The sequence below is a fragment of the Spea bombifrons genome, chromosome 7, assembly GCF_027358695.1.
Source record: "Spea bombifrons isolate aSpeBom1 chromosome 7, aSpeBom1.2.pri, whole genome shotgun sequence".
Taxonomy (NCBI): Eukaryota; Metazoa; Chordata; class Amphibia; order Anura; family Pelobatidae; genus Spea; species Spea bombifrons.
In genome coordinates, this window is record NC_071093.1 from 32,939,418 (window position 1) to 32,963,437 (window position 24,020).

The 24,020-nt window shown below is 40.4% G+C and overlaps 2 protein-coding genes across 2 annotated transcripts; both read right to left on the bottom strand.

Annotated features, from left to right (window-relative positions):
* Positions 1-1,120: 1,120 nt before the first annotated feature.
* On the bottom strand, positions 1,121-9,672 carry LOC128501695 (uncharacterized). Its single transcript, XM_053471263.1, has 6 exons — positions 9,447-9,672; positions 8,168-8,328; positions 6,878-7,091; positions 5,230-5,330; positions 2,377-2,514; positions 1,121-1,313 (listed from the first exon to the last, which is right to left on the bottom strand). Exons 1-6 carry the CDS (start codon positions 9,555-9,557, stop codon positions 1,226-1,228), a joined length of 813 nt encoding a protein of 270 aa, XP_053327238.1. The 5' UTR covers positions 9,558-9,672; the 3' UTR covers positions 1,121-1,225.
* A 5,911-nt stretch (positions 9,673-15,583) lies between these two features.
* On the bottom strand, positions 15,584-21,551 carry LOC128502226 (putative methyltransferase DDB_G0268948). Its single transcript, XM_053471983.1, has 7 exons — positions 21,441-21,551; positions 20,456-20,458; positions 19,035-19,195; positions 18,724-18,937; positions 18,094-18,194; positions 16,654-16,791; positions 15,584-15,671 (listed from the first exon to the last, which is right to left on the bottom strand). The coding sequence occupies exons 1-7, from the start codon at positions 21,549-21,551 to the stop codon at positions 15,584-15,586; spliced, it is 816 nt and encodes a 271-aa protein (XP_053327958.1).
* Between the last annotated feature and the right edge of the window lie 2,469 nt (positions 21,552-24,020).

The window sequence follows — 24,020 nt, forward strand, 5'->3', positions numbered from 1 at the left end:
TATTCTGTTGATCCATATCAGCTATGCTATGTTTCTATACATTATTTATGTATACCTGCAAATACAGGGTTTGTATATCTTATTCAGTTGATCAATACCTGCAGTGCTGTTTCCATGTGTTGCAGTGCTGATCTCATGTTCTTCATAGTGGCCTTCATAATGGCAGAAATAAAATGTGATCACTCTAGTGTCCGCTACACGGAGACTCACCAGCTTCTCCAACCATCTCATATGATTTAGCCTGTGGTGTGTTTAATTTTGCCTCTCTGTACCTTCCTTCTGGTAATCTGGTAATGATGCCTCTGGACCATATGGTCAATATGGGGTTGCGTAGTTGAAAGCATCTACAATGGGCACATGAGCATAAGAACTGGACCACTGAGCAATGAAAGAAGTTGGCCGGTCTGATAAATCACATTTTCTTTTACATCACGTGGATGGCCTGGTGTGTTGCTTACCTGGTGAACACACGGCACCATGATGCATCCACAGAGACCCCACCTTACAACTTACAGGACATAAAGGATCTTCTGCTAACGTCTTGGTGCCAGATACCACAGCACAACTTTAGAGGCATAGTAGAGTCCATGCCTCGATTGACCAGGGCTGTTTTGGCAGCAAAAGGGGGACCTGCACAATATAGGCATCTGGTCATGATGTTATGGCTGATCGGTGTACATTTATGTGACAGTGTGGGTGAGAGTAAATGTGGGCGTCAGACAAAGAATTTTGTGCCTCTCGAGAATTTGTTTTCTGAAAATGAATTGGCCAAAAACAAACCCTTTTTTGGCCATTTGCACATGTCTAATCTGAGAAAATAAAGCCGCTGCTAATTGTATGGGTAGACTCACATTCAGTGCAGCTGTGTCAGTTTCCTATAATCTAGGAGAAAAATTCTCAAGAAATTCACACCTAGTAAACATCATGGATTCCCAGAAATGACACAGTTAATGTTGCCCCTCTGATAATTAAAAGGCAGAAAAGTAGTAAAAATGATTTCCACTACATGCCCATTTACAAGACTGTCCATAAAAATAGACTGCCTGTATAAACCAAAACTGTTGAAAGTTATGTTTAGAGTAGACAGAATTGATGCAAACCAAGATCTACAGACTTGCTAGTAACATAAAGTAAATACACACTTGCTGTAATCATGCTTTTTATGCCTTTTTTGCAAAAGCATTATCATCCAAATTTATGTGCCTTTAGCCTTGTTCGATTGTATTCATGTTTTGCTCGCCAGAACACAGAAATATTCCAAGTGAAACTCCATATTGATTTGATTATCAGATTCTCCCAAAATATTGAATAACCTGTGAAAATGGAACATACATAATAGTGTTGAATGAAACATTATATATATATATATATATATATATATATATATATAAATACACACACACATACCCATACACTATATGGACAAAATTATTGGGGATCCTGACTATTACACCAGCAGGGACTTTTATGACATTGCATTCTAAATACATAGACATTAGTATGAAGCTGGTTCACTCTTTCCAGCTATAGCAGCTTCCACTCTTCTGAGAAGGCTTTCCGTAAGACTTTTGCCCATTCATCCAGTAGAGCATTTGTGAGGTCAGGCACTCATCCAACCATGTCTTCATGGATTTTGCTTTGTGCACTGGGGCACAATCATGCTGGAATGAAGGGGACATACCAAGACACTTTGGACAATGCTATGTTTCCAACTTTTAGGGAACAGTTTGGGGAAGGCCCTTTTCTATTTCAGTATGACTGTGTCCCCGTGCACAAAGCAAGGTCTATAAAAAAAACGACTGGAAGAGTTTGATGTGGGAAATCTTGAATGGCCCACACACTAAAATAATAATCACACACACATATATATATATATATATATATATATATATTAAAATGAATAATAAAGGAATTACAATCTTAACCAAATTATTTATTTTAGAAGTATACAGTTGTGCTCAAAAGTTTGCATATCCTGGCAGAAATGGTAAAATGTTGGCATTGATTTAGAAAATATTACTGCAAAAAAAAGTATTTTATTTAAGGCTAGTGATCATATGAAGCCATTTATTGTTTGGCTCCTTTTTAAATAATAATGATAACAGATATCACCCAAATGGCCCTGAACAAGGGCAGGTTGGGCCGGGGGCTATTGCCTCCCAGGCCGCCCTAAATGTTAATAAAACGGCCGGCTAAGTGGCCGGTGCGGCTGCATGACCGCCATGGCCGTCTTTAATGCGGGACAAAAGACTTAAATCTTTTTATTTTAAATCTTATATTCCTTAACATATACTTTTGTTTTCTTATTTGTACCAGGTCGTCAGTCAGTTATGATCTTATATTTTCTATATTTCTAACATGTCTGGATTTACTCACCGTTCCTCTATATTTTGCAAAAACTGAATTGCTCTGTCTCTGTCCTTTCTCAGAAAATCCTGGTACAAAAAACTTGCTTTAAAAAAACCCAATACATCTTCTACTGTAACCAGAAACATGTCATGTATGCCAGTGATCCTGAAAAATGCAGAATTACAGTCTAGTAGGGTTATAAAAGTAATTTGGTAAATACAAATTTGATGGTAAAAACAATGTTTACGTTTCACTTTAAAATGTGACCTTATCTATTTAGTGAGAAAAAAAACATGGGCAGATATTGCAGCATACTCAGAATGGAAATTAGGCCAACACGTCAATACATCTGTTTAAAACCTAAAAGCTTTATAAATCTTCGAAGTAACCATACGAGCAAGACCGAGAATCCATGTCTTAATCATAGACAGATGGTTCTCAGAAAGAGGCTGATATTTAAAAAACAACCAGCCAATCAACCAGCCAATGTGTTATTGTTACACATGTAGCCAATGCAAATGAAACCAATGAATTGTACATAAAACACTGAATACATATATATATGTAAATATCCACCTGTGTATCGCACATATATTAAAGTACCAAAAATCATGAAACTTAAGTAAGCTCCAGAAAATGTATGAATACATTTTCTTTTTTAGGTATAGAAAAATGCTAATTGGGTATTAGAGTGAAATTGATGCCCTTCTCAATCAAAGCCCATCTGCTTCAAGATTGTAACGAGTGGTTATTTTAGTTACTGTTGCCTTCCTGTCATCTGCCCATTCTCCTCTGACATCAACAAGGCATTTCCGTCAACACAACTGCCGCTCACTGGATATTTTCTCCTTTTCGGACCATTCTCTGTAAACCCTAGAGAATCTCAGTAGATCAGCAGTTTCTCAAATAATCAGACCAGCCCGTCTGGCACCAACAGCCATGCTACGTTCAAAGTCACTTAACTTGAACCACAAATTGTCTTGACCACATCTACATTCCTAAATGCATTGAGTTGCTGCCATATGATTGGCTGATTAACTATTTGTGTTAAACAATTGAACAGGTGTACCTAATAAGGTGGCCAGTGAGTGTATATGCCATACATATACCGTATTTGCTCGATTATAAGACAAGGTTTTTTTCAGAGCAAATGCTCTGAAAAATACCCCTCGTCTTATAATCGGGAAGAGAGGTCTGAGTATGAGACTAAGATCCAGAGCCCCCGCAGCGCTGCAGGGGACCTGGATCCTCCTGACCCCCCCCCAACTTACCGGTGCTTCTGATTCCCTGGTGTGTAGCCGGGGCAGCGTGTAGAAGGTTGCAGATAACCCCCGCTGCTAACCGCACCTCCTTCTGGCTGCAGCGGAAGTTGTCTAGACGTCTTGTCACGGACCAGGTGAACAGGTCTGATAGGAGCCCGGGTGCAGGGGATACGAGGGGCTCTGTCTGAACTCCATGATGCATGAAGGCTTGGGGTTGTTACAGACAGGCGCAGGAAATAAATCACAGACAGAAGATGCTGATAAGAGTTGTATTGCAAATGATGGTACAACAACATAAAATGATAGAAAGTCTCTTGGCTGGAAGCCCTCTGGATGGGGCAGACACGGCAGGAAGCCCTCTGGATGGGGGACACACGGCAGGAAGCCCTCTGGATAGGGCACACACGGCAGGAAGCCCTCTGGATAGGGCACACACGGCAGGAAGCCCTCTGGATGGGGCACACACGACAGGAAGCCCTCTGGATGGGCCACACACGACAGGTAAGCCCTCTGGATGTGGCACACACGACATGTTAGCCCTCTGGATGGGGCACACACGACATGTAAGCCCTCTGGATGGGGCACACACGACAGGTAAGCCCTCTGGATGGGGCACACACGACAGGTAAGCCCTCTGGATGGGGCACACACGACAGGTAAGCCCTCTGGATGGGGCACACACGACAGGAGAACCCTCTGGATGGGGCACACATGACAGGAAAGCCCTCTGGATGGGGCACACGGCAGGTTGCCCACTTGCAGGGCACTCGACTTGGGAGTCCGGATGCAGGGCACTCGACTTGGGAGTCCACTAGTGGGGTGCTGGCCGCAACTCAGGAACCAAAACAGGAATCAGAAGCACCGGTGAGTTTGGGGGAGTGTTAAATGGGGGGCATACGGCATTTCTGTAGGCAGAGTGCTCTATGAAATGCCTTTCAACCCACTTAATGCCACTCTGCTTCCAGAAATGTCTTATACCTCCCTATATGCCACTCTGCCCCATAATATGCCTTTTAACCCCCTAAATGCCAGAGTGGCATATAGGGGTAAAAGGCATTTCTGGAGGCAGTGGCATATAGAGGGTTAAAAGGCATATCATGGGGCACAGTGGCATTTAGAGGGTTAAAAGGCATATCATGGGGCACAGTGGCATATAGGGGGTATGAGGCTTTTCTGGAGCAGATGTGCATAACTGGGGGGGCAGGTTGGAAAATAAAAGGAAATAAAAGCAAAATATTTTTCTCAGTCATAGCTTTTATTTAAAAAAATAATTTACATAGTTTACATGAATTAACATTTACTGGTAAAACTTTTTTCCTATAGGGTCGTCTTATATTCAGGCTTTTCCTTTTTTTTCCTAAATTAATATTCAGATTTTGGGGGGTCATCTTATAATCGAGCAAATACGGTATATACAATTCATTGGTTGTTACATGTGTTGATAATCAAGCCTATTGGAGGAACAACCCACATGGATCTACCTTGAGAATGAACTGTGGCGCATCCGAAAAGACTGACTAATTTGAACTCTCTAGTTGTATAAATGAAAATAAAAAACAAAGAATATTCATAGCTCTAGAATATGAATGTTACACAACCCACTGTGTGTTGTGCTTACCTCTGTTTATCAGAAAATGGTACAGCTTCAAATATCTCTTTATATTCAGACCACATAAGAGCAAGTGCCTTTCCTCCATATTTGAAAATATTGTTAAATCCCTGCATGATGAAAGTACTTGAATTAATTAATGTAATTAGCTTAAAACTATTGCAAATAAACCTAAATGGAAAACACATATACACGTCTTAATTTTCCCTCATTTATCCTGAAAAATCTCCGTCAATAGTAATCAAATTCAAGGCAAATTTTCTTTGGTAGAGAAACAACCTCAGACATACAGCCCAACTCCCCCAAAAGTTCTGGTTTTTCAAAGGACGATGAACAAAGTAGGTGGGCATGGTTGGGAGTAGAAAGAGCTATCACTAAACAGCTCCCTTTGGACATATAGGTACATTTCAAACCTTCCTTACATCACTGACCCTTGGTGTAGGTTATCAAAAGAGGCTCATAACCTTTTAAGATCTTACATTTTCCCAATATGAAGTCCGTGTACTTCATTGTCGTGTAGTCTTCTCTAGCTAGAAATATAGTTGACAACAGAAATAGAAGTATATCTAAAAGAGACGCTGTGAAATGTTCCATTTTGGAGTAAGCTTCAGCAACAAACCCAGCCAAAGCCCTCAGCTAAAGATTAAAAAATGTGTTTTAAGAGACAAATTATAGATGTTGTACCTAGGAATATTGCACATATAAAAGCATATAGCTTATCTAGGCCCATGTTTTCCATTTTCCCATGGTAAAGGGGCATGTATCAAATAACTACTTATGCTTGATTACAGATATAGATACAAGATGGCAACAGGAACATCGCAAGTAAACCGGGACATTTTTTGCTGGAATATTGTTGACTTAACATTATTGTGACAGGGTCACTTATTTTTGTAGCCCTTCATATCCCTATGTAGACATTGCAGATACAACTGAATACACTTAAGTGCACACAGGCATGCAAAGCATTACAACACAAGGCACAGATTAATGTTTTTCTTACAAACAACCTGTGGCAACAGAATTCCAGTGATACTTTGTACTGTTTGTTCGAAGCCTTTATTACTGCAGAAATTAAGGTTTTGGTCTGTTATTCTCATTTGACCTATTGTCTCTGCTAATGTGTTTTCTTTGTTTTAAAGCTGAAGCTTAAAGTGGGGAACTAGGTATTGTGTAGTGTACAATGCAGTATAATGGTTCAAATTTACATGCTGGAAATTTCCATGAAACCACATTTCCTAGAAATACATCTTGACACTAATATTACAAAGACCACAATAAACCAAGATTTTTGGTTGTTCATAGTGTGTTTCTTCCTGACTTGAATAGCATACAGGTGTGGCTTAGTTAACGTACATTTACAGATGATGTGCTTTATTAAAGGGACACTCCAGCCATCATATGCACTTTAAAGTATATGATAGTAGAGAGGCTCATTTCTATTTCCTGGTGTAACCCTTACAGATACACAGAATTATTGACCATAATGGCAAACATACCAACATTTAACTTAAAAATTTGAACATAGCTTAATTTGACAAATATTTTGGGGTTATCCAGTGATCTATTCACAGTTTACTGTTGTGTGTTTTTTTGACAGCTAAGGATCCAAACCTAGTTATAAAACTGTTGCAAAGAGCATACAGTTTTATCTCACCTCGTTAATGATGGCTGTTAGAGTCTCTGACATGTCCTTATAGTGAATCTCAAATTTTGGCACAAAGGCATGCAAGGCCATACAGCCATTAATATTCAAAACACGAGCTGCTTCCTCCATAAATTTGTCTATGTCAAACCAGTGAACTGCAAGATTTCCATTAATTAGATCCACCGAGTCATCTTCCAGTGGCATTTTATGGGCTGATGCAACCCTGTAATGAGAGAAGAATAATTAAAGTATGATATGCAAACACCGGGTCCATGTGAATAAGGGTCATAAATAGGTGGGGGAATGATGACTCCCGGCTGATATCCAGCTATCAATTAGCCACTGTAATTCACATACCATTTGAATGTATTTATGAATATGAATTTACTGATGGGTTTTTAATTATATCATATTTAAAATAATGTTATGTTTAATAGTGATAATATAAATTACAGACAGCAATTGGATAGGACATTATCCTACAGAGACTCATCTCTTACGTTAAAGACAGTGGGCTTCATTCAAAGCCCTGTCTAGTTTCTAGAAAAAAGAAACTGCTAAATTTACCTTCCAGGGCAAATAGCGTCTAGACGCTTAGTTCAATTACGGTTCAATGCTGCCATACAGAAAACAATTGAGAAATGTGGAAACGTGAAAAATATTGTGACAATTTAAAAAATAAAAGTATTAATGTTTTAATACTTATTATCATTATTTTTATTGTTTAAATCTCTGCTTTTTAAATACAATTTCTGTACTTGCTCAATTATTAGACAACCCCCCAAAACCTTAATATTAATTTAGAAGAAAAAAAAAAAAAAGCCTGAATATAAGACTACCCTTTAGGAAATATGTTTTACTAGTAAATATGAATTCACATGTAAACTATTTTTCATATTTAATAAAAACTATGGTTGAGAAAAAATGCATTTCTTGTTTTTATTTCCTTTTATTTGCCAACCTGCCCCCCAGTTATGCACATCTGCCCCCATGCTTGCTGCTCTGCCCCAGATATGCCCTATATCCCCTTATATGCCATTGTGCCTCCCTGATATGTCTGACTAAAGTCTATAAATACTTGTAGCACACACAACTATGCTTGCACAAACCACACACAAACACACACATATGAGCTATTATTACAGCATGACAGAAACCAAAAACAAAAAAGACAGAAGTCTTATTCAGAGCAGGTGTTTTAAAATGATGAAAGGGTATTCTGAACTCACTGAGTACTTTTTTCATTATATACATATACACATACATACATACATGTGAAAAAAATCACAGATAACCTACTGATAAGTAACATTCTGCTCTTGAGTATGTCTTCTCGCTTCCTGTATTTGACTCTCACTAATGTCTATTCCAATCACCTTCTCAAAATGAGGAGCCAGTGGCCGAGTCGACCTTCCTGTCCCACAAGCAACATCAACAGCCAGCTTAAAGGGTTTTGCCTTCTGATGACAAAAAGAATAAATATTTACCATAAACGGTACAATGCTGATTAACAAATGCAGATACCTACAGTGAAGGAACAAAAATATTTGATCTCCTACTGATTTTGTACGTTTGGCACTGACAAAGACATCCAGAATAACGCATTTCAAATAAGTTAGAAATTGATTTGCATTTTTGAGATTTTAAGTGAAATAAGTGTTTGACCCCATTGCATAAGATGGCTTAGTACTTGAGGAGGCAAAACCCTTGTTGGCAATCACAGAGGTCAGATGTTCATTGTAGTTGGCCACAAGGTTTGCACACATCTCAGGAGGGATTTTGTCCCACTTTGGCAACTCAAACTTTCTCCTCCCTCCACAGATTTTCTATGGGATTAAGGTATGGAGACTGGCTAGGCAACTCCAGGACCTTAATGTGCTTCTTTTTGAGACACTCCTTTGTTGCCTTGGTCGTGTGTTTTGGGTCATTGTCATGCTGGATTACCCATACATGACCCATTTTCAATGCCCGGGAAGGATGTTCTCACCCAAGATTTGACGGTACATGGCCCCATCCATTGCCCGTTTGATGCGGTGAAGTTGTCCTGTCCCTTAGCAAAACAAACATCCCAAAGCATAATATTTCCACCTCCATGTTTGACGGCGGAGATGGTGTTCTTGGGGTCATAGGCAGCATTCCTCCTTGTAGCTAATTCCAGCCTTGTGTAGGTCTACAATCTTGTCCCTGACACCCTTGGACAGCTCTTTGGTCTTGGCCATGGTGGAGAGTTTGGAATCTGAATGATTGATTGCTTCTGTCTTTTATGTAGGTAACAAGCTCGGATTAGGGACACTCCCTTTCAGAGAAGACACCTTGAAGCCAGACATCTTGCTGACTGATAGGGGGTCAAATACTTATTTATTGAAATGCTTTATTCTGGATTTTTTTGTTGTTGTTCTGTCTCACTATTTAAATAAACCTACCATTAAAATTATAGACTGATCTTGTCTTTGCCAGTGGGCAAACGTACAAAATTAGCAGGGGATCAAATATATATTTTTTCTTCACTGTGATCTGCATAGGCAGTGAATATAGCAGTTGTTATTCAATATACCTAAAGGCTAGTTACCACACTTACCTTTTTTTCCAAATAGGTTATAATCCGATTTGTTACCTCTGGTGAACTTGGGATCATCAGTTTCTGATAGACTTCTGAAAATGCTCGGATCTTAAACAAATTGGCAGTCATCTATGCAAGTTACAAACACAGAAAGTAAAATTAAAACCAAGGACAATTTTACTTTTCATTTTTTGGTTTGTTTTCATGTTGATAAACAGCAAGAACAACCTTGCGGCATTAAAACCTGCTGAACACAGTTCAAACATCCAGTATAATCTTTATCAAGTGAGATTTGGGGGCTGAATGTATGGGTAGACACACATTCAGTGTGGCACAAGGTCACATTTCCTATAATCCAGGAAAAAGATTCTCAGGAAATCCAGACCCAGTAAACTTCATGGACCCCAGAAATGACTGGGTTACTCTTCTGATAATTAGAAGATGGGGGAAAGTAGAAAACAACCTCCAGTTTTGTGCAGAAAAATATTTACCCAACTAAAAACCAACATAACAAGTATAGGTTCTACACGGTTGTATTGTTTTCCTAATGCCAGAGGGCTATATTCAAGTTTATACTGGCAAGAGAAAATGATCATGCACCCTGTAAGAATCACAGTCACAAGAGAGGATGTGATCAGTTAGCCAAAGCACCTTTCTTGAACAGGATCTGGCTTCTTCAGAGGTAACAGACAAAGTAAGAGTGGTACATGTTTTATACTAGTTAGACCCCACCTTTTAGTGTACTGCGCAGGTTTACTACTGATAGTCCACCTCTCGGTTGTGTGTAAATATTGTATTGGTTGCTTATTTCAGCTCATCTCTTAATATAATGTGTAAATGTGCTATTGGTTACTCATCTCGGCTTACCTTTCCCTCTGAGCTAATCCAATTGGTTACTTGTTCTTATCATACATACTGTTTTTTTATTCCCTGTCAGAGATGGTTAAGTGACAAAATTTAAAATTTAAAAAGAATTTAAAAAACAGTATATTAATACAACATTTTAACAACACGTTAAGCATGCATTTGTAACTACATAATATGTACTTATCTCTTTGAAGTAAATACTGTGATTGAAATATGATTTCAAAATAACAGATGAACTGTGCAGTTTCTTTAATATTAGCCCCTGCTGCCCATATATATTAATATTAGCCCCTGCTGCCAATATATATTATAATTAGACCCTGCTGCCAATATATATACCGTATTGCCTGAATTTAGGCCACACTTCCCCCCCCCCACTTTAAGTCTTTAAAGTGGGGGTGCGGCCTATATTAGGTGTCTAGCGCAGAAATGCGCAATTCTTATCGCCCGACGCCCGGGACATGCAGTTCCGGGCGCCGGGCAGGCAGCAGGGTTAGGATACAGATCCCCCGCAGCACTGCATGGGGACCTGCATCCTGCTCTCTGATACGCACAGACAGCCTCCCCTGCCAGCACTTTCCACAGGGGGAATGCCGGCATGGGAGATTGTCTAAGCGCATCGTGCAGACATTCACCGGCTGCAGCGATGCGTGTAAACAACCTCCGCTGCCGGCACATCTGCACGATGCACGTTAACAATCTTCCTTGCCTCACTCATTCAGACAATTAATCAACACATTAATTCAATCATTCTCTCACTCATTCACACAATTCATCCACACATTAATTCATTCTCATTAACTCATTCACACAATGTATCCTGTCGGGTTTAGTAGTTGGAGCCCAGTATGCAAGACTGGAGACATGGGTGAATCAAAAGCAAGGTACCGATAGGGATGAGACTTAGACAAAGTCAGGATTAGCAGAGGTCAGTTCAGGCAGCGAAGGTTCATACACGATAAGGCACGTGAAGGGTCAATATCCAATTCAACAAAAGTAAGGAAGCACAGAAGTGTATACCCAGAAAGCACAGTATATCTGAGCACTGAGTGTACAAAATGACACAAATTTATAGGAAGGAGGGAGGGGTACTCCCTCTGATGTTAAGATGAACATAATTTTGTACACCTGGGAATGCTGCCTACTGTGCCTTTAAGAAGTGGTCTTGTGCTTGACCTCGGCTAGTTATTTGACCATGTCTGAACCTCTCAAGTGCTTGACACTGTACAAGCAACCCAGAGGGAAGCAGCTGCCCCTATGGAAGTCTGCGAGCGGGTGAATGAATGAGTATGCGTGATTGAGGGAATGATTGAGTATCTGTGAGTGAATGAATATCTGTGGATGAGTAAATTAATGAGTGAATTAATGTTTGTGAATGAGAAAATGAATGAATATGTGTGGCACAGTGAGTCACATGGAAGTTGTTTGAGGCTAGGATTCCACAGCCAGGCTGTTTGGGGGCAAAGATAGCAAGTCCTGTGCTTTCAATTTGGCTGTTGGAAAAACAATCAGGATGCAATCAGGGTGCCAGGGTTGACATACTAAAGTTGGGGCATTACTTTACAAGGGGGGTGGGAGCGTCTCAAAACAATCAATACTAGGGTGGGATAAGTTTACAATGTGGAGCTAGCTGAAGGCAACACACCAAGTCATCTAGTACATGCTGGGATCTGGGAATGCCTGGGCACGATAGGAGTGTTATTGATGTTAGCAATCATATATATTTAATATAGCAATGACACTCCTATCATGCACAAGCAGCTAATACATGCACATAACCTACAGCCTCCTTGTGCCCTGCCCCCACTACTTATACATCCATGCTATCACATGTATATTCATTCATCACAAACATGAATTCCCTCATTCACTTATACTCATTCATACACCCTCCCCCACCCTTACCTGAACAGCAGATCTTCCGGTGCCGCTCGCAGACTTACGCAGGGGCCGCTGTCTCCCTCTGCATTGCTCGCAGTCTGTTTGAACTTCTCTTCACCTGCCCAGGGGAACAGGAACAGAGAGGAGTCACGTGAGGTGAGGTGCATTCACGCGACTCCGCTGGGTTCCTGCGTCCTCTCAACGGAGCAAGAGACCCTGCTGAGAAACACAGAGGGAAGCGGCAGGGCCCCTGCGGATGATTATTTTCGGTGTTTTGTTTTTTTTTTGTTTCAGCATTTTGTCGATAATGCTATTTTCGGCCGATACGTTTCGACCATGATATATCGGTGCATCCCTAATTTAAAAGTCATGTCAGTAGTCAATAAGCTGTCACCATGCCTTCCTTACAGTCCTTATTCTGTTGGGATAGGACCTTAAAAGAGTCAATTTCCATGTTTTATTTTTTTGAGGTGTCCAAGTTTCTCTTGAAGCACAAGAGTCTTGACTATGTCAGAACTGGTCCAAAGTGTTCAGCCGTATTTAAATTATATGAAGCACCAGGCACTTCAGATTTCGATAAGTCAATTTTGTTTTTGCATAACAAAGTCTGATTTTACTGCCTGCGTACAATAATTTAATAGTTTGGGGATCTAACAGTCCAAATAAATAACTCGCCCCTTAAATAGCCTATCTATCCATACATATTCTGTTCCCTTCCGCTTCGCGCCTTGACTGTCTTATTTATGTAATAGGGGAGATCCTATAGAGTTTAAATATAAACAACTGAGAAGATAGACCTAATCGAGCTTCTTTCTCATGGAAAATAGTTATAACAGAAATTTAATAAGCTCTAGAATGGAAGTTTATGCTCGCCTGGGATATACTTTTTCATCTTTATATGTTCAACTAAACTTATGTAACTCCTCTATATGTCTAAGTGTATATGCTTATATATTTAAATTTTTTCTTTTTAAACTGACTTTTGTATTTTGTACTTTGTTAATAAAAAAACAAACAAAAAAAAAAAATAACTCATTTTTGGGCACATGATGGATGAATTCTTCTTTATGACTCAAATAATTGCAAAACGACCCGTCTTCTTTGGCCTCTGAATAACGTGAAATAGCATTAGGTTGGTTCATTTTCTATAATCATGTTTAATCATTGTTTAATGCAATGACATGCCAGGCACATCATTGGTCATTAACGGACTGTTTTTGCATGCACTGGTCGTTAAGCGGTAAATATATTCCATGGTGCTGGTGTGTCTTTTGCCCACAAAGATTAGAGTTTTACACCCCATGTACTATGGCTTTACATTTGACATTTGTTACTATTTAAAAGGAGACAGATATGTGTAGTAACAGAGCTGTGGGTTTACAGGAGAATTGAAAATACATTATTAATGGTCAGCCTTTATGAATTTCTCATGATGAGCTGAACTTGAACAATGCAGAGTTTAACTAGCGATGTTACTTTAAAAGTAGGCGAGGTCTAAGATGACAGATCTAAAACACATACAAAGGGCTAATATACATTTTCCACATTGCTATACTATTAGAAATTATTGGTGGGGGTCCCCCCTTAAATAGTGTTTGTGTGTTCTGTTGCTCTATACCTGCAATGCTATGTTTACACACTATATATATATATATATATATATATATATATATATATATATATAAACTCACTGCTCACTTTATTAGGTACACCTTTATTAGGTAGTCCCCCTTTTGTCTTCATTTTTCGTGGCATACTTTCTACAGGGTTCTGGAAACAATAGTCAGAGATTTTGGTCCATTTGCACATGATGGCATCACGCAGTTTCTGCAGATTTGTCGGCTGCACATCTGTGATGTGAATCTCCCATTCCACCTCATCCCAAAGGTGCTCTATTGCATTGAGATCTGTTGACTGTGGAGACAATTGGAGTATAAGGGGCCCAAAATGTACCAAGTAAATGTCCCTCATACCGATAGACACCACCACCACCAGCCTGAACCGTTGATACAAGGCAGGATGGATCCATGCTTTCATATTATTCACGCCAAAGTCTGACCCTGCCATCTGAATGTTGCCTCTGGAATCGAGACTCATCAGACCAGGCAATGTTCTTCCATTGTCCAATTTTGGTGAGCCTGTGCGGATTGTAGCTAAGAATTCCCTGTTCTTAGCTGACAGGAGTTGCACCCGGTGTGGTCATCTGCTGCTGTGGCCCTCTGCTTCAAAGTTCGACATGTTGTGTGTTCAGAGATGTATTCTGCATGCCTTGGTTGAGTGGTTATTTTAGTTACTGTTGTCTTTCTGTCATCTCAAACTGGTCTGCCCATTCTCCTCTGACCTCTGACATCAACAAGGCATGTTCGTCCAAACAACTGTTGCTCACTGGATATTCTCTCTTTTTCGGACCATTCTCTGTAAACCCTATAGATGGTTGTGTGTGAAAATCCCAGTAGATCATCAGTTTCTGAAATACTCAGACCAGCCCATCTGGCACCAACAACCATGCCACGTTCAAAGTTACTTAAATCACCCTTCTTCCCCATTCTGATACCTAAATGCATTGAGTTGCTGCCATGTGATTGGCGGATTAGCTATTTGTGTTAATAAGCAACTGAACAGGTGTACCTAATAAAAGGGAGATGGGGTCCATCCAAGCATCCTTTAAGGGGCACAAGGCTGGACAGTGAAAGTCCACATCGCACTCAAAGGCTGAAAACATGTAGGGGGGAAAAAAACAACAATCACTTATCTTTTCAGTGACTATTCTGCAATTGTCCACAAATCAATTAGTGCTCATTTTCAGCCAAAGGTAAGGGCCCATACAAAAATAAAATTAAAGAACATGCCTGGTATTTCTCAGAGTTGAATTCTGATAAAGCCCTTATAGTTCTCTAACAGCAAAAATATTGCTAATAGCTAAAAAAAATCAAAATGCACCCTAATTCTAAATTAGAGATATAATTACATTTCTCTTTGCCACTGGTTCAGTATCAATAATATCAGAGCAGTCAGACAGCAGCTTTATTACTTACAAGCACTTTATTAGCTCCAGCTGTACAGTCACATTACGTGCAACAGTAATGGTAGCCCATTTAAAACAAAGATAACAATGACTTTAATGTATTTAACAGAGGAACTACGGTTTAACAGATTGATGTTTTGTGGCTCCACTGCTTGGCCACTAGCATGAGGTGGAATCAATCCACCTGAAAAGTGTGTTGGTTCATTACCAATCTTAATTTTCTAAAATGTATAGTAAAGAAATGCACTGTGGTCATGGAGTACTGTAGCTGATCACATCATATGACAGTAATCTGATATTTGATTCCTTTGAATAATTGTTGATTTAAGTGATAAGGCTCAGATGTGGTTTGTAGTCTCTTCATTAATTCACCCAGTGCACATTAAGACTTGCAAGCCAAGACACAATAATGTTTGACTTGGACCTTCATGGTGGCTGAATCCGTTTCTTCACCCAGAACATCATGGAACCTGAAGAACAAACTATGGGTTAGCTGTATTGAAGATTATACTACATTACTGGTGATATTCTCTGGCAAACAAAATGACACATTCCTTGGAAATATTATTTATTACTGGATTAAACTGTATAGAGTATAAAGAATATTATAGGTCTATTCACAAACTGATGCAACTAAACTAAAAGATGAAGAGGCAAGCCGGGGGGGCGATCTGACAGACTGGGCATTTGCCTTCTGGACTGTGGCTAGATGGCGCAGATCACTTACCTTTTCCATGCCTTGTGTGGCAGATCAAGTGATTTAATGTGCAGCCACATGCAGTGCAACTTTAATAGCATGACATGCAAACATGCATATCCAGTCATTGATCACCTCCTAAGCTTCAATAGTGTTGCTGAAATGCCTTGATATTGAGGCTTTCAACAACACTGAACACCCACCCCTGGACGTACTCCGGAGAATGGTCACAACCGCCACTGTGAGAGATTTGCCGCTCGCAAGATGGCGGCAACTCCTTTAAAAAAATTTAAAAGTTTCCAAAGTTTCCAAGAGGGACTCTCCAGACTGCGCTGAGAACTCTGACTCCCCTTACAAGTTGAATACAGGCACTGCATTCAACCATGCTAGTCAATGGTACCCAGCTTCCTAATCACAATGTGATTAGTAAAATACACATGCCACTACATCAATAAAATATCTCATAGTTTTTCTAGAGTCAACATTAATAATCCTTTGGATCGACTTGAGGTTGAATAACTGTCCTGAAGGTTCAGTAATCAGATGTGATCCCTGGAGCAAATGGGAAGAGTTCCACTGTTTGCTGATAAAGGTTTAAGCTTACCAGGCACTCTGTTGTCCATATGATGTGTTATTCCTGCTATACATAGAATTGATTCAAAACTACCACCAAATCCAAGTTTCAGAAGCTTCCCTATTTGTGTGTATGATCTGACATAACATAGTAAATAATATAATGCATTTTTGTACTTTACCTCTGCTCCATGTATTTCAGGAATCTTGTGGCGCCATCTTGATCCTTCGTTAGAAAATCCTGGTACATGTAAATAGACTGGATAAACCCTATTAATTCTTTGACTGACCTTTCAAACACAACAGGTATATCAGTGACCCTAAAAGTGAGGGGTAAAAACAAACTGAGAATAGACTAAGGTGCACGCAACATACTATAAGTTGTAGTGGGATAAGGTGATGGTAAACCCCTCCACTTGAAAATGAGGAGGTATCAGAAGCATTATTAAACACTAATCTACAAACACCAGATATTTCCATAAAAGTATTTTAGTGCTGCCACCAGGGCCGGCCTTTGGGGTGTGCGAGCTGTGCGGCCGCACAGGGCACCATGGCAGCAGTGGTGATGAGCGGTGAAGCTGCGTGCGCCAAGGCAGGGCAGCGAGACTGAGGCTTCACGCTCCCACCACAAAGGGGGAGTAGATAGTAAAAAGGGGGGAGAGGGGGTAGATAGTGAAAAGGTGGAAGAAATTGTTAGAAAGGTGGGTAGTAAGAATCTTGAAATAAATAAAGATTGAAAATGAGTAAAATAATGAATAAAGTAATGTGTGGAACACATTGTTCGAATGTGTGGACTTGAGGAGTGAAGAGCAGGACAACGGAGTTGGCGACGGACAACAAACTACATGGAGGAAGGAAAAGAGGTGTGGCTTAGTTAATGAGAGGACAAAAGGACTCTGGGGAAGAGTAGTCCGCACAGGGTGTCTGAACACCTAAGGTCGGCCCTGGCTGCCACCACTGCAAGGGATTCCAGGTAGGCATGTGCAACTTAGTTTAGCAATGATCACCTTTTTGCCTCTATATCCACTTTATACATGGACCCCTTGGAGCCAATGTATGCTGTACTAGACAGCCATGAAACAGAGCTCAGGACAGAGGTGTAAAAGCCAGACATCCACTCATATACAGCTGTTTCATCCTTAATGAAACTCATCAGCATGAGCTTGGATACTGGTCTATTGCTTGAGGCTTAGAGCAATACATGAAGTATTAAGGGGGTAGCAGAGGCATTATTAAACATGAACCAACAGACAAGCCCGGAGGCTTGTTGTTCTCACACAACAGACTGAGGTAATACATGCTAAAAAACTACCCAGTCACGTCATGTATAGGGATTTATTGTTTAACCCTTTTGCTGCTATTTAGACATTCCTAATATGAAAAGAAGTCTATTATATAATGTTATACATCAGATGGTCTCATGAAATGGGAAGAGTTAATCTGCTGACCATACAACTATAGTTACAGTGAGTTTAATTAAGATAAGTAAAGTTCAACCATATCAGAAATCCAGCAAGTGTTACAGCACAATTACTGACATGTAGGATTTATGTCTAAAGGGTCATTCTGGTGAAAGCGGCCTATAGAATAAAAAAAAAACAACACATTGGTCATATAGTTACCACTTCTTATCTTCTAATGGTACAGCATTGAATATGTCTTTATATTGGGATAGCAAAAATGCATCGCTTTTGTCAGAGTATTTAGAAATGGTGTCCATCATCTGTAAAGGTAAACAGTTCATTCAAATTGTAGGGAGAATCATTATTGTGAAGAAAATAATAATAAAAAAGTGTTTTAGTATGTTCATCCCTTGTGTTTTCAACAGTAATATTGTAAGCAATCTCTACAGCACAGCTAACAAAGCATTAATTCTGCCTGGTGAGTAGAGTTCTCAGACATTGAAACTCAAAACCTATGTGTTTGTGTGTGATTCCTCCAATGCTGGGGTGCATGACATGTATGTTTGTAGTTTAGTTTTTAATTTGGCAACCATAACCTTAAATGAGCAAGATTCAATTATATTATTCCTTAACGCCAACAAGAGATCCCTTATATTCAGCCAGCTCTACCCCTTTTTGACACCTCCAGATATTTTGCATTTTCCCTCAATGAAAAAGATGATGAAGAAGAACTAGTTAGGTTGATACAAACCATTTGTGTTTCATGAATGGGAGACTGTGTTGTTGTATACTGTGTTTAAATCTATGTTTTGATTTTGGATTAAGTTTATTTTACATGACTATACTCACCTCTTTCATGATGCCAGTTAGTGCCTCAGAGTAACCTTTATACTCTACTCTAAAGACTGGATAAAAAGCATGTACAGCTAGACAGCCTTTGGGCTTCAGTACCCGAACAACTTCAAGCATAAATCTGTCCAAATCAAACCAATGAACAGCAAGTCCAACAGTCACAAGATCTACAGATGCATCTTCTAGTGGTAAGTTCTCAGCTGGAGAAACCCTACAAACAAGAAACAATTAGACACACTAATGTAATTATTAGGTTTTCTGAATATGTAAAAACTTGTTTTTCTTTATTATTCATGCTGATCACTCACTGGTAAGTCACATTTTCAAATGAAGAAGATCTCCTGGCCTCATCTATTTGAGATTGACTGATGTCTACCCCTAGCACCTTATGGAAGTGAGGTGCCAAAGGTAATGTATATCTACCAGTACCACATCCAATATCAACTGCCATCTCATAGGGTTTAGGTTTCTGTTGAAGAGACCAGATAGAAGAAATATTTATAGTGACAAAGTCATTAATGTGTCCATTTGCGGGTGCAAATACGCACTAAAGTTCAAAACTAAATTCACTATTGCTTACTTGCATTTGTACAAAACACACAGTGTGCTCACTCAGCTGACCACCTTCAGTGCCAATGTTTTTTCGTAGACTAAACAGGGCTGCCATCAGAAATTTTGGAGGCCCTTATCAAACAAATGGTCTGGACCCCTTCTCTCCCCAGATAACCCCTGCAACAAGACCAGGATTTTCTCTTTTTTTTGGTGACAAAGATGGCACAGGTAGGCTGCTTGGTAGCACTGACAAGATATATAGGATAGATCTCACATACACACGATGCATAAAATACACTATACATTATATAATTTATTAGGAAGCCTTGGGAACCACATTTATTTCAGATTTAAAAATATACATACAGTCATTACCAGACTGTCATGGTTTCACAGCCACAATTGAGATTTCTCTAGTGTTGTTAGCTCTATGCCTTTTCACTGTGTGCTGCTCTTTGAAACTCTGACTTGCTCTGACCTATATAAGCCTGTAGGATTCCATTGCCTTTGGGTTTTGCTCTGGCTACCAAGAACGTTCCCGTGTCCGTGATTTTCCTTGATTCCTAGCTATTGTACCTTAACACCGTTGACTTCTGTATTCCCGACTTTGGCTCGCCTGACTACCTGTTCTAGTTCCTGCCACCAACTTGTTTTACAGGCTTTCATTTTGCATTACGTTTTTGGTACTGTTTATTCACTGGTCACACAAGGGCCATGAATCCAGAGGGTACTGCCAGCCACCCTATTACTTATGTTGTTTCTAGACTGGTGGACCAGCATATGGACCAGTTTGCACTTGCCCCTCAGGCTTCTGATCTGCACTGCTCATCTGGCTCATCCTGTTGCCGCAGATGCTCCTCCTCTGGCAGTCACCTCTGAGCCCCACTTCCCCATCCCTATAGGGGCGACCCTAACTAATGCCAAGGTTTTCTCAGTCAGGTGGGGGATCAACTTGAGATGGTGCCCTAAGCCTTTCCTACCGAAAGTAAAAGTGTTTTATAATTTCCTTACTCTCAGATAAGGCTCTGGCGTAAGCAAATCCCTTCTGGGAGACCTAGAAGCGGATAGTCCAGAACTCCCCTGAATTTGTTGCATCATTGAAACAGGTGTTCGATGTTCCTGGTTGTGCCACCTCGGCTGCCAAGCAGCTCATGTCCATTTGACAGGGTACCCGAACTGTCTCTGATTATACCATTGAATTCCGTACCCTGGGGTAGAGTTAGGCTGGAACAATGAGGCTCTTATGGCTGTATTTTCCCACAGGCACTGAATGATTCTAGGGCCACTGGGTTATTTATCGTCAGTGCCTTCGTGGTGAGGTACTCCATTCCGCTGCAATTGAGAGCCTCTCCACTCACCATCGAAGCAATTGATGGCAGACCCCATGAGGTGATCCAGTTTCAGGTAATACGTTGACCCCATTATCATTGGATACCTGTGGCTTTAGTTGCATAACCCCACATTCTAGCGGTGAAGAGCTGAAGTACTAACATGGTCATCTTAGTGTGTGATTAGGGTCTTGTGCTTGTCGCAGGTCTTTTCTGCAAGTTCCGGGGTTCATCTGCAAGTCCTACTCCCTTGCCGGTGCTGGCTTCTTTTTGTGAAGAAGGCTGGCGAATTAAGACCCTGTATTGACTACAGGGGTCTCAATTGCATGACAATTAAAAATGCATATCCAATCCATTTGATAATAGAATTTAAAATCAAGGTTTTTTTGCACAAGGGAACCAATACAACCATATATCATTGGCTGAGTTTGTACAAAGACAACATTTAAATACACTATATTGGGAAAGTATTGGGACACCTGAATATTACAGAAACAGATATTTATGACATCACATTCTGAATACATAGACATTAGTATGTAGTTGCCCCCCCCCCCCTTGCACCTATAACAGAATCCACTCTTCTGGGAAGAGATTTTGGAGTGTTTCTGTGAGGCACAGTGATAATGGAATAGAAAAGGGTCATCCCCAAACTGTTCTACAAAGTTGGAAACATACCATTGTCCAAAATGTCTTGGTATGCTGGAGGGGACACATACATATATAGTACAACATAATTTGTTATGTTATTTTGTCTTGTCTTATATTGTTTTACATTTACTTTGTGCACACTTTCTCCAACAATCTGCAGTAAGAACCCCCGAAAAATCTTACCTTCTTTTCTATATATGATAAAATCAGAGTGATGACCTCATTGGCGACTGGTAACATGTACTTTTCATACGCAGATGAGAATTCCTTGTTTTTAAACATTTCGACAGCCATCTAATCAGATGTTAATAAGATGAGATAAGAAAATGGTTTAATATTTTTGTCATCTGTTCTACAATCTACAGTCTGTGGAATTAGTTATGCATGATAGTAAATGCACAAGATGCAGTTTATATACGTATGGAGATTATATATTGTCGTGTGAAAAGGTACACCCTCTGAATTCTATTGTTTTACATATCAGAACATAATACAACCTCAGGTGAACTACAATACAGGACATATTACACCGTGTCATGATTTATTCATATACACAAATAAAAAAAAAAAAAAAAAGGCTCACTGACCACAACCCATTAATTTGGCTTAACAGAGTTTCCAGAGACAATGGACAATTGTTTGCCATGGAGCCTCACCTTGCAGCCCTGTAGTTTTACGGTGCAGTATTGGCCAGGAAATCAGAATGAGAACGCAGATGGCCTTTCCTGGCAAATAGACCTCAAGTCTACATAACTTCCTCGAAGGTTTACACTGTTTGGAGTTGTTTTCCCCCGTTTTATCATTTCCCCTAGAAGTATAATCACATCCTACTGTTACCAACCCGTTGGATCATCGTTTCCTGTGCCCTGTGCCTGACCGGGTGTTAGCGGCAATGCTCTGGAACTGTGTAGCGGCTAGGAACCGTAGGCGTGCCTGCCGACTTTAACCCTAAGTATTCTGGACACCCATAGCCCCCATAGGAACACACTTTTGTGTGCCTATTAACTGAATGGTGGGGTTATGAACGAGGGGTGGTGGGGAGAAGGAGTTCTATCACATCTGTCACATCCATTAGTTCGGGATTCAGCGGCTGTGGAGCCTCCACCTGGGTGCATTGCGAATTGCTCTGGGGAACTTTCAAACTGCTGTCCATAACACAGGATCAACGCCGCTTCACTGGGAACACCCCAAAACCAGAGACTTGGCTGTCTGGGATGCAGCTTTTGTCTGATCTAGGCAACAAGGCGCTCACTGCCGTTGGCTCCCATTTGACTCAGCACTGCTCCCAATCCGAAAGTAGAAGCATCCGTGTGGATAGATGTGGAGAGTCTATGTATTGGTCCACCAGTTCAGCTGTCTGGTCTGCATTGGGAGGTTCTTAATAGTCCAAAGGACTACAAGTTATAATTGCAGCCCACCCCAAACATCAGATAGCACTAATGTTGTGCTCATTCTCCCAGTCACCCCTCGTTCATACCTCCACACCACAGTTGATAGACATACAAAAGAGTGCTCCGGTGGGGCTACCGATGTCCTGAATACTTATAGTTAAATTCAGCGGGCACTCCTACGGTTTCTAGCCGCTACAAAGTTGCAGAGCATTGCAGCTAAGAGCCATTCAGGCACAGGGCACAGGAAATGATGATCCAATGGGTTGGTAACAACCGGGTGTGATTATGCTCCCTGGGGAAACTAATTCCAACAGTTTAAAAAGTCTTCTGCATCCCTAGTTTTGTGACATGGTGTATTTCTGTAATTTGAAGATGCAACTGAACACGTTTGGCTGGATTTCTCTGCTGTTAGATATAACTTGTGCAAAAAATCCTAAGCAACAGAGAAGTGTGAGTACAGGTTGAGAGCAAGTCATTGGATACTTGTGTTAGAGCTGTTTCAGTAGAGTGAAGGGGTCTGAAACCAGGCTGTAGAGGGTCAAGGAAGAGCTGAGGAGATAAAGTTAGTTAGATTTGTAGAAAATCTGCTCAAGCCACTTAAATGTAAATGGAAGTAGAGAGATAGGGCAGTAATTAGTCAGACAAGTGAAAGCTAAGAAAGGATTTTTTAGAATGGGTGTGATTACAGCATGCTTATAGGTTGTAGGCACAGTTCCAGAGGAGAGGGAAAGGTTAAATAGGCGGATGAGGGAGAGAGAGACTTTGCAAGATGTGATGGGATTGGGTCAAGGGGACAGGTTGTTGGGTGAAAGGAAGAAAGAAGAGTCGATAGTTATTCAGTTGTAGGGGAAAAAGCAGTTAATGTGGGATAAGTAGGAAGAGTGATGGAGGGTGGTGCAGAGGGGGGTTGCACAGAAGAGATGTCCCATGTGTTTCAATCTGGTCCTTGAAGTGCATAGCAAGATCTTGGTGAGGGTGTGAGAGATTTGTGGTATGGGTATAAAGGGACAGAGAAAGGGAGTTGAAGGTGAAAAAAGGCAACATAGGTTGGAAGAAAGGTAGTGTTGTAGAGCCTAGCGTAACCATTCATGTTCACATACACATTTATGCTCACATACACTTACACAAAAACATTCATAACACACACATTCATGTTCACAGTCACATTAATGTTAACACACTGTTATACATACACATTCATGTTAACACACACTTATACATACATTCTCATACATACATACTAATTGACAGGCACCGTGGGGTTACCTGAGGTGCGTAAGGAGGAGGAGGCCAACATGCAGGGATGACTGGAAATGTCCAAGAACACGAGGTCAACTGAGGTTGTAGGCAGAGATACAGAAGACTTGGTCAA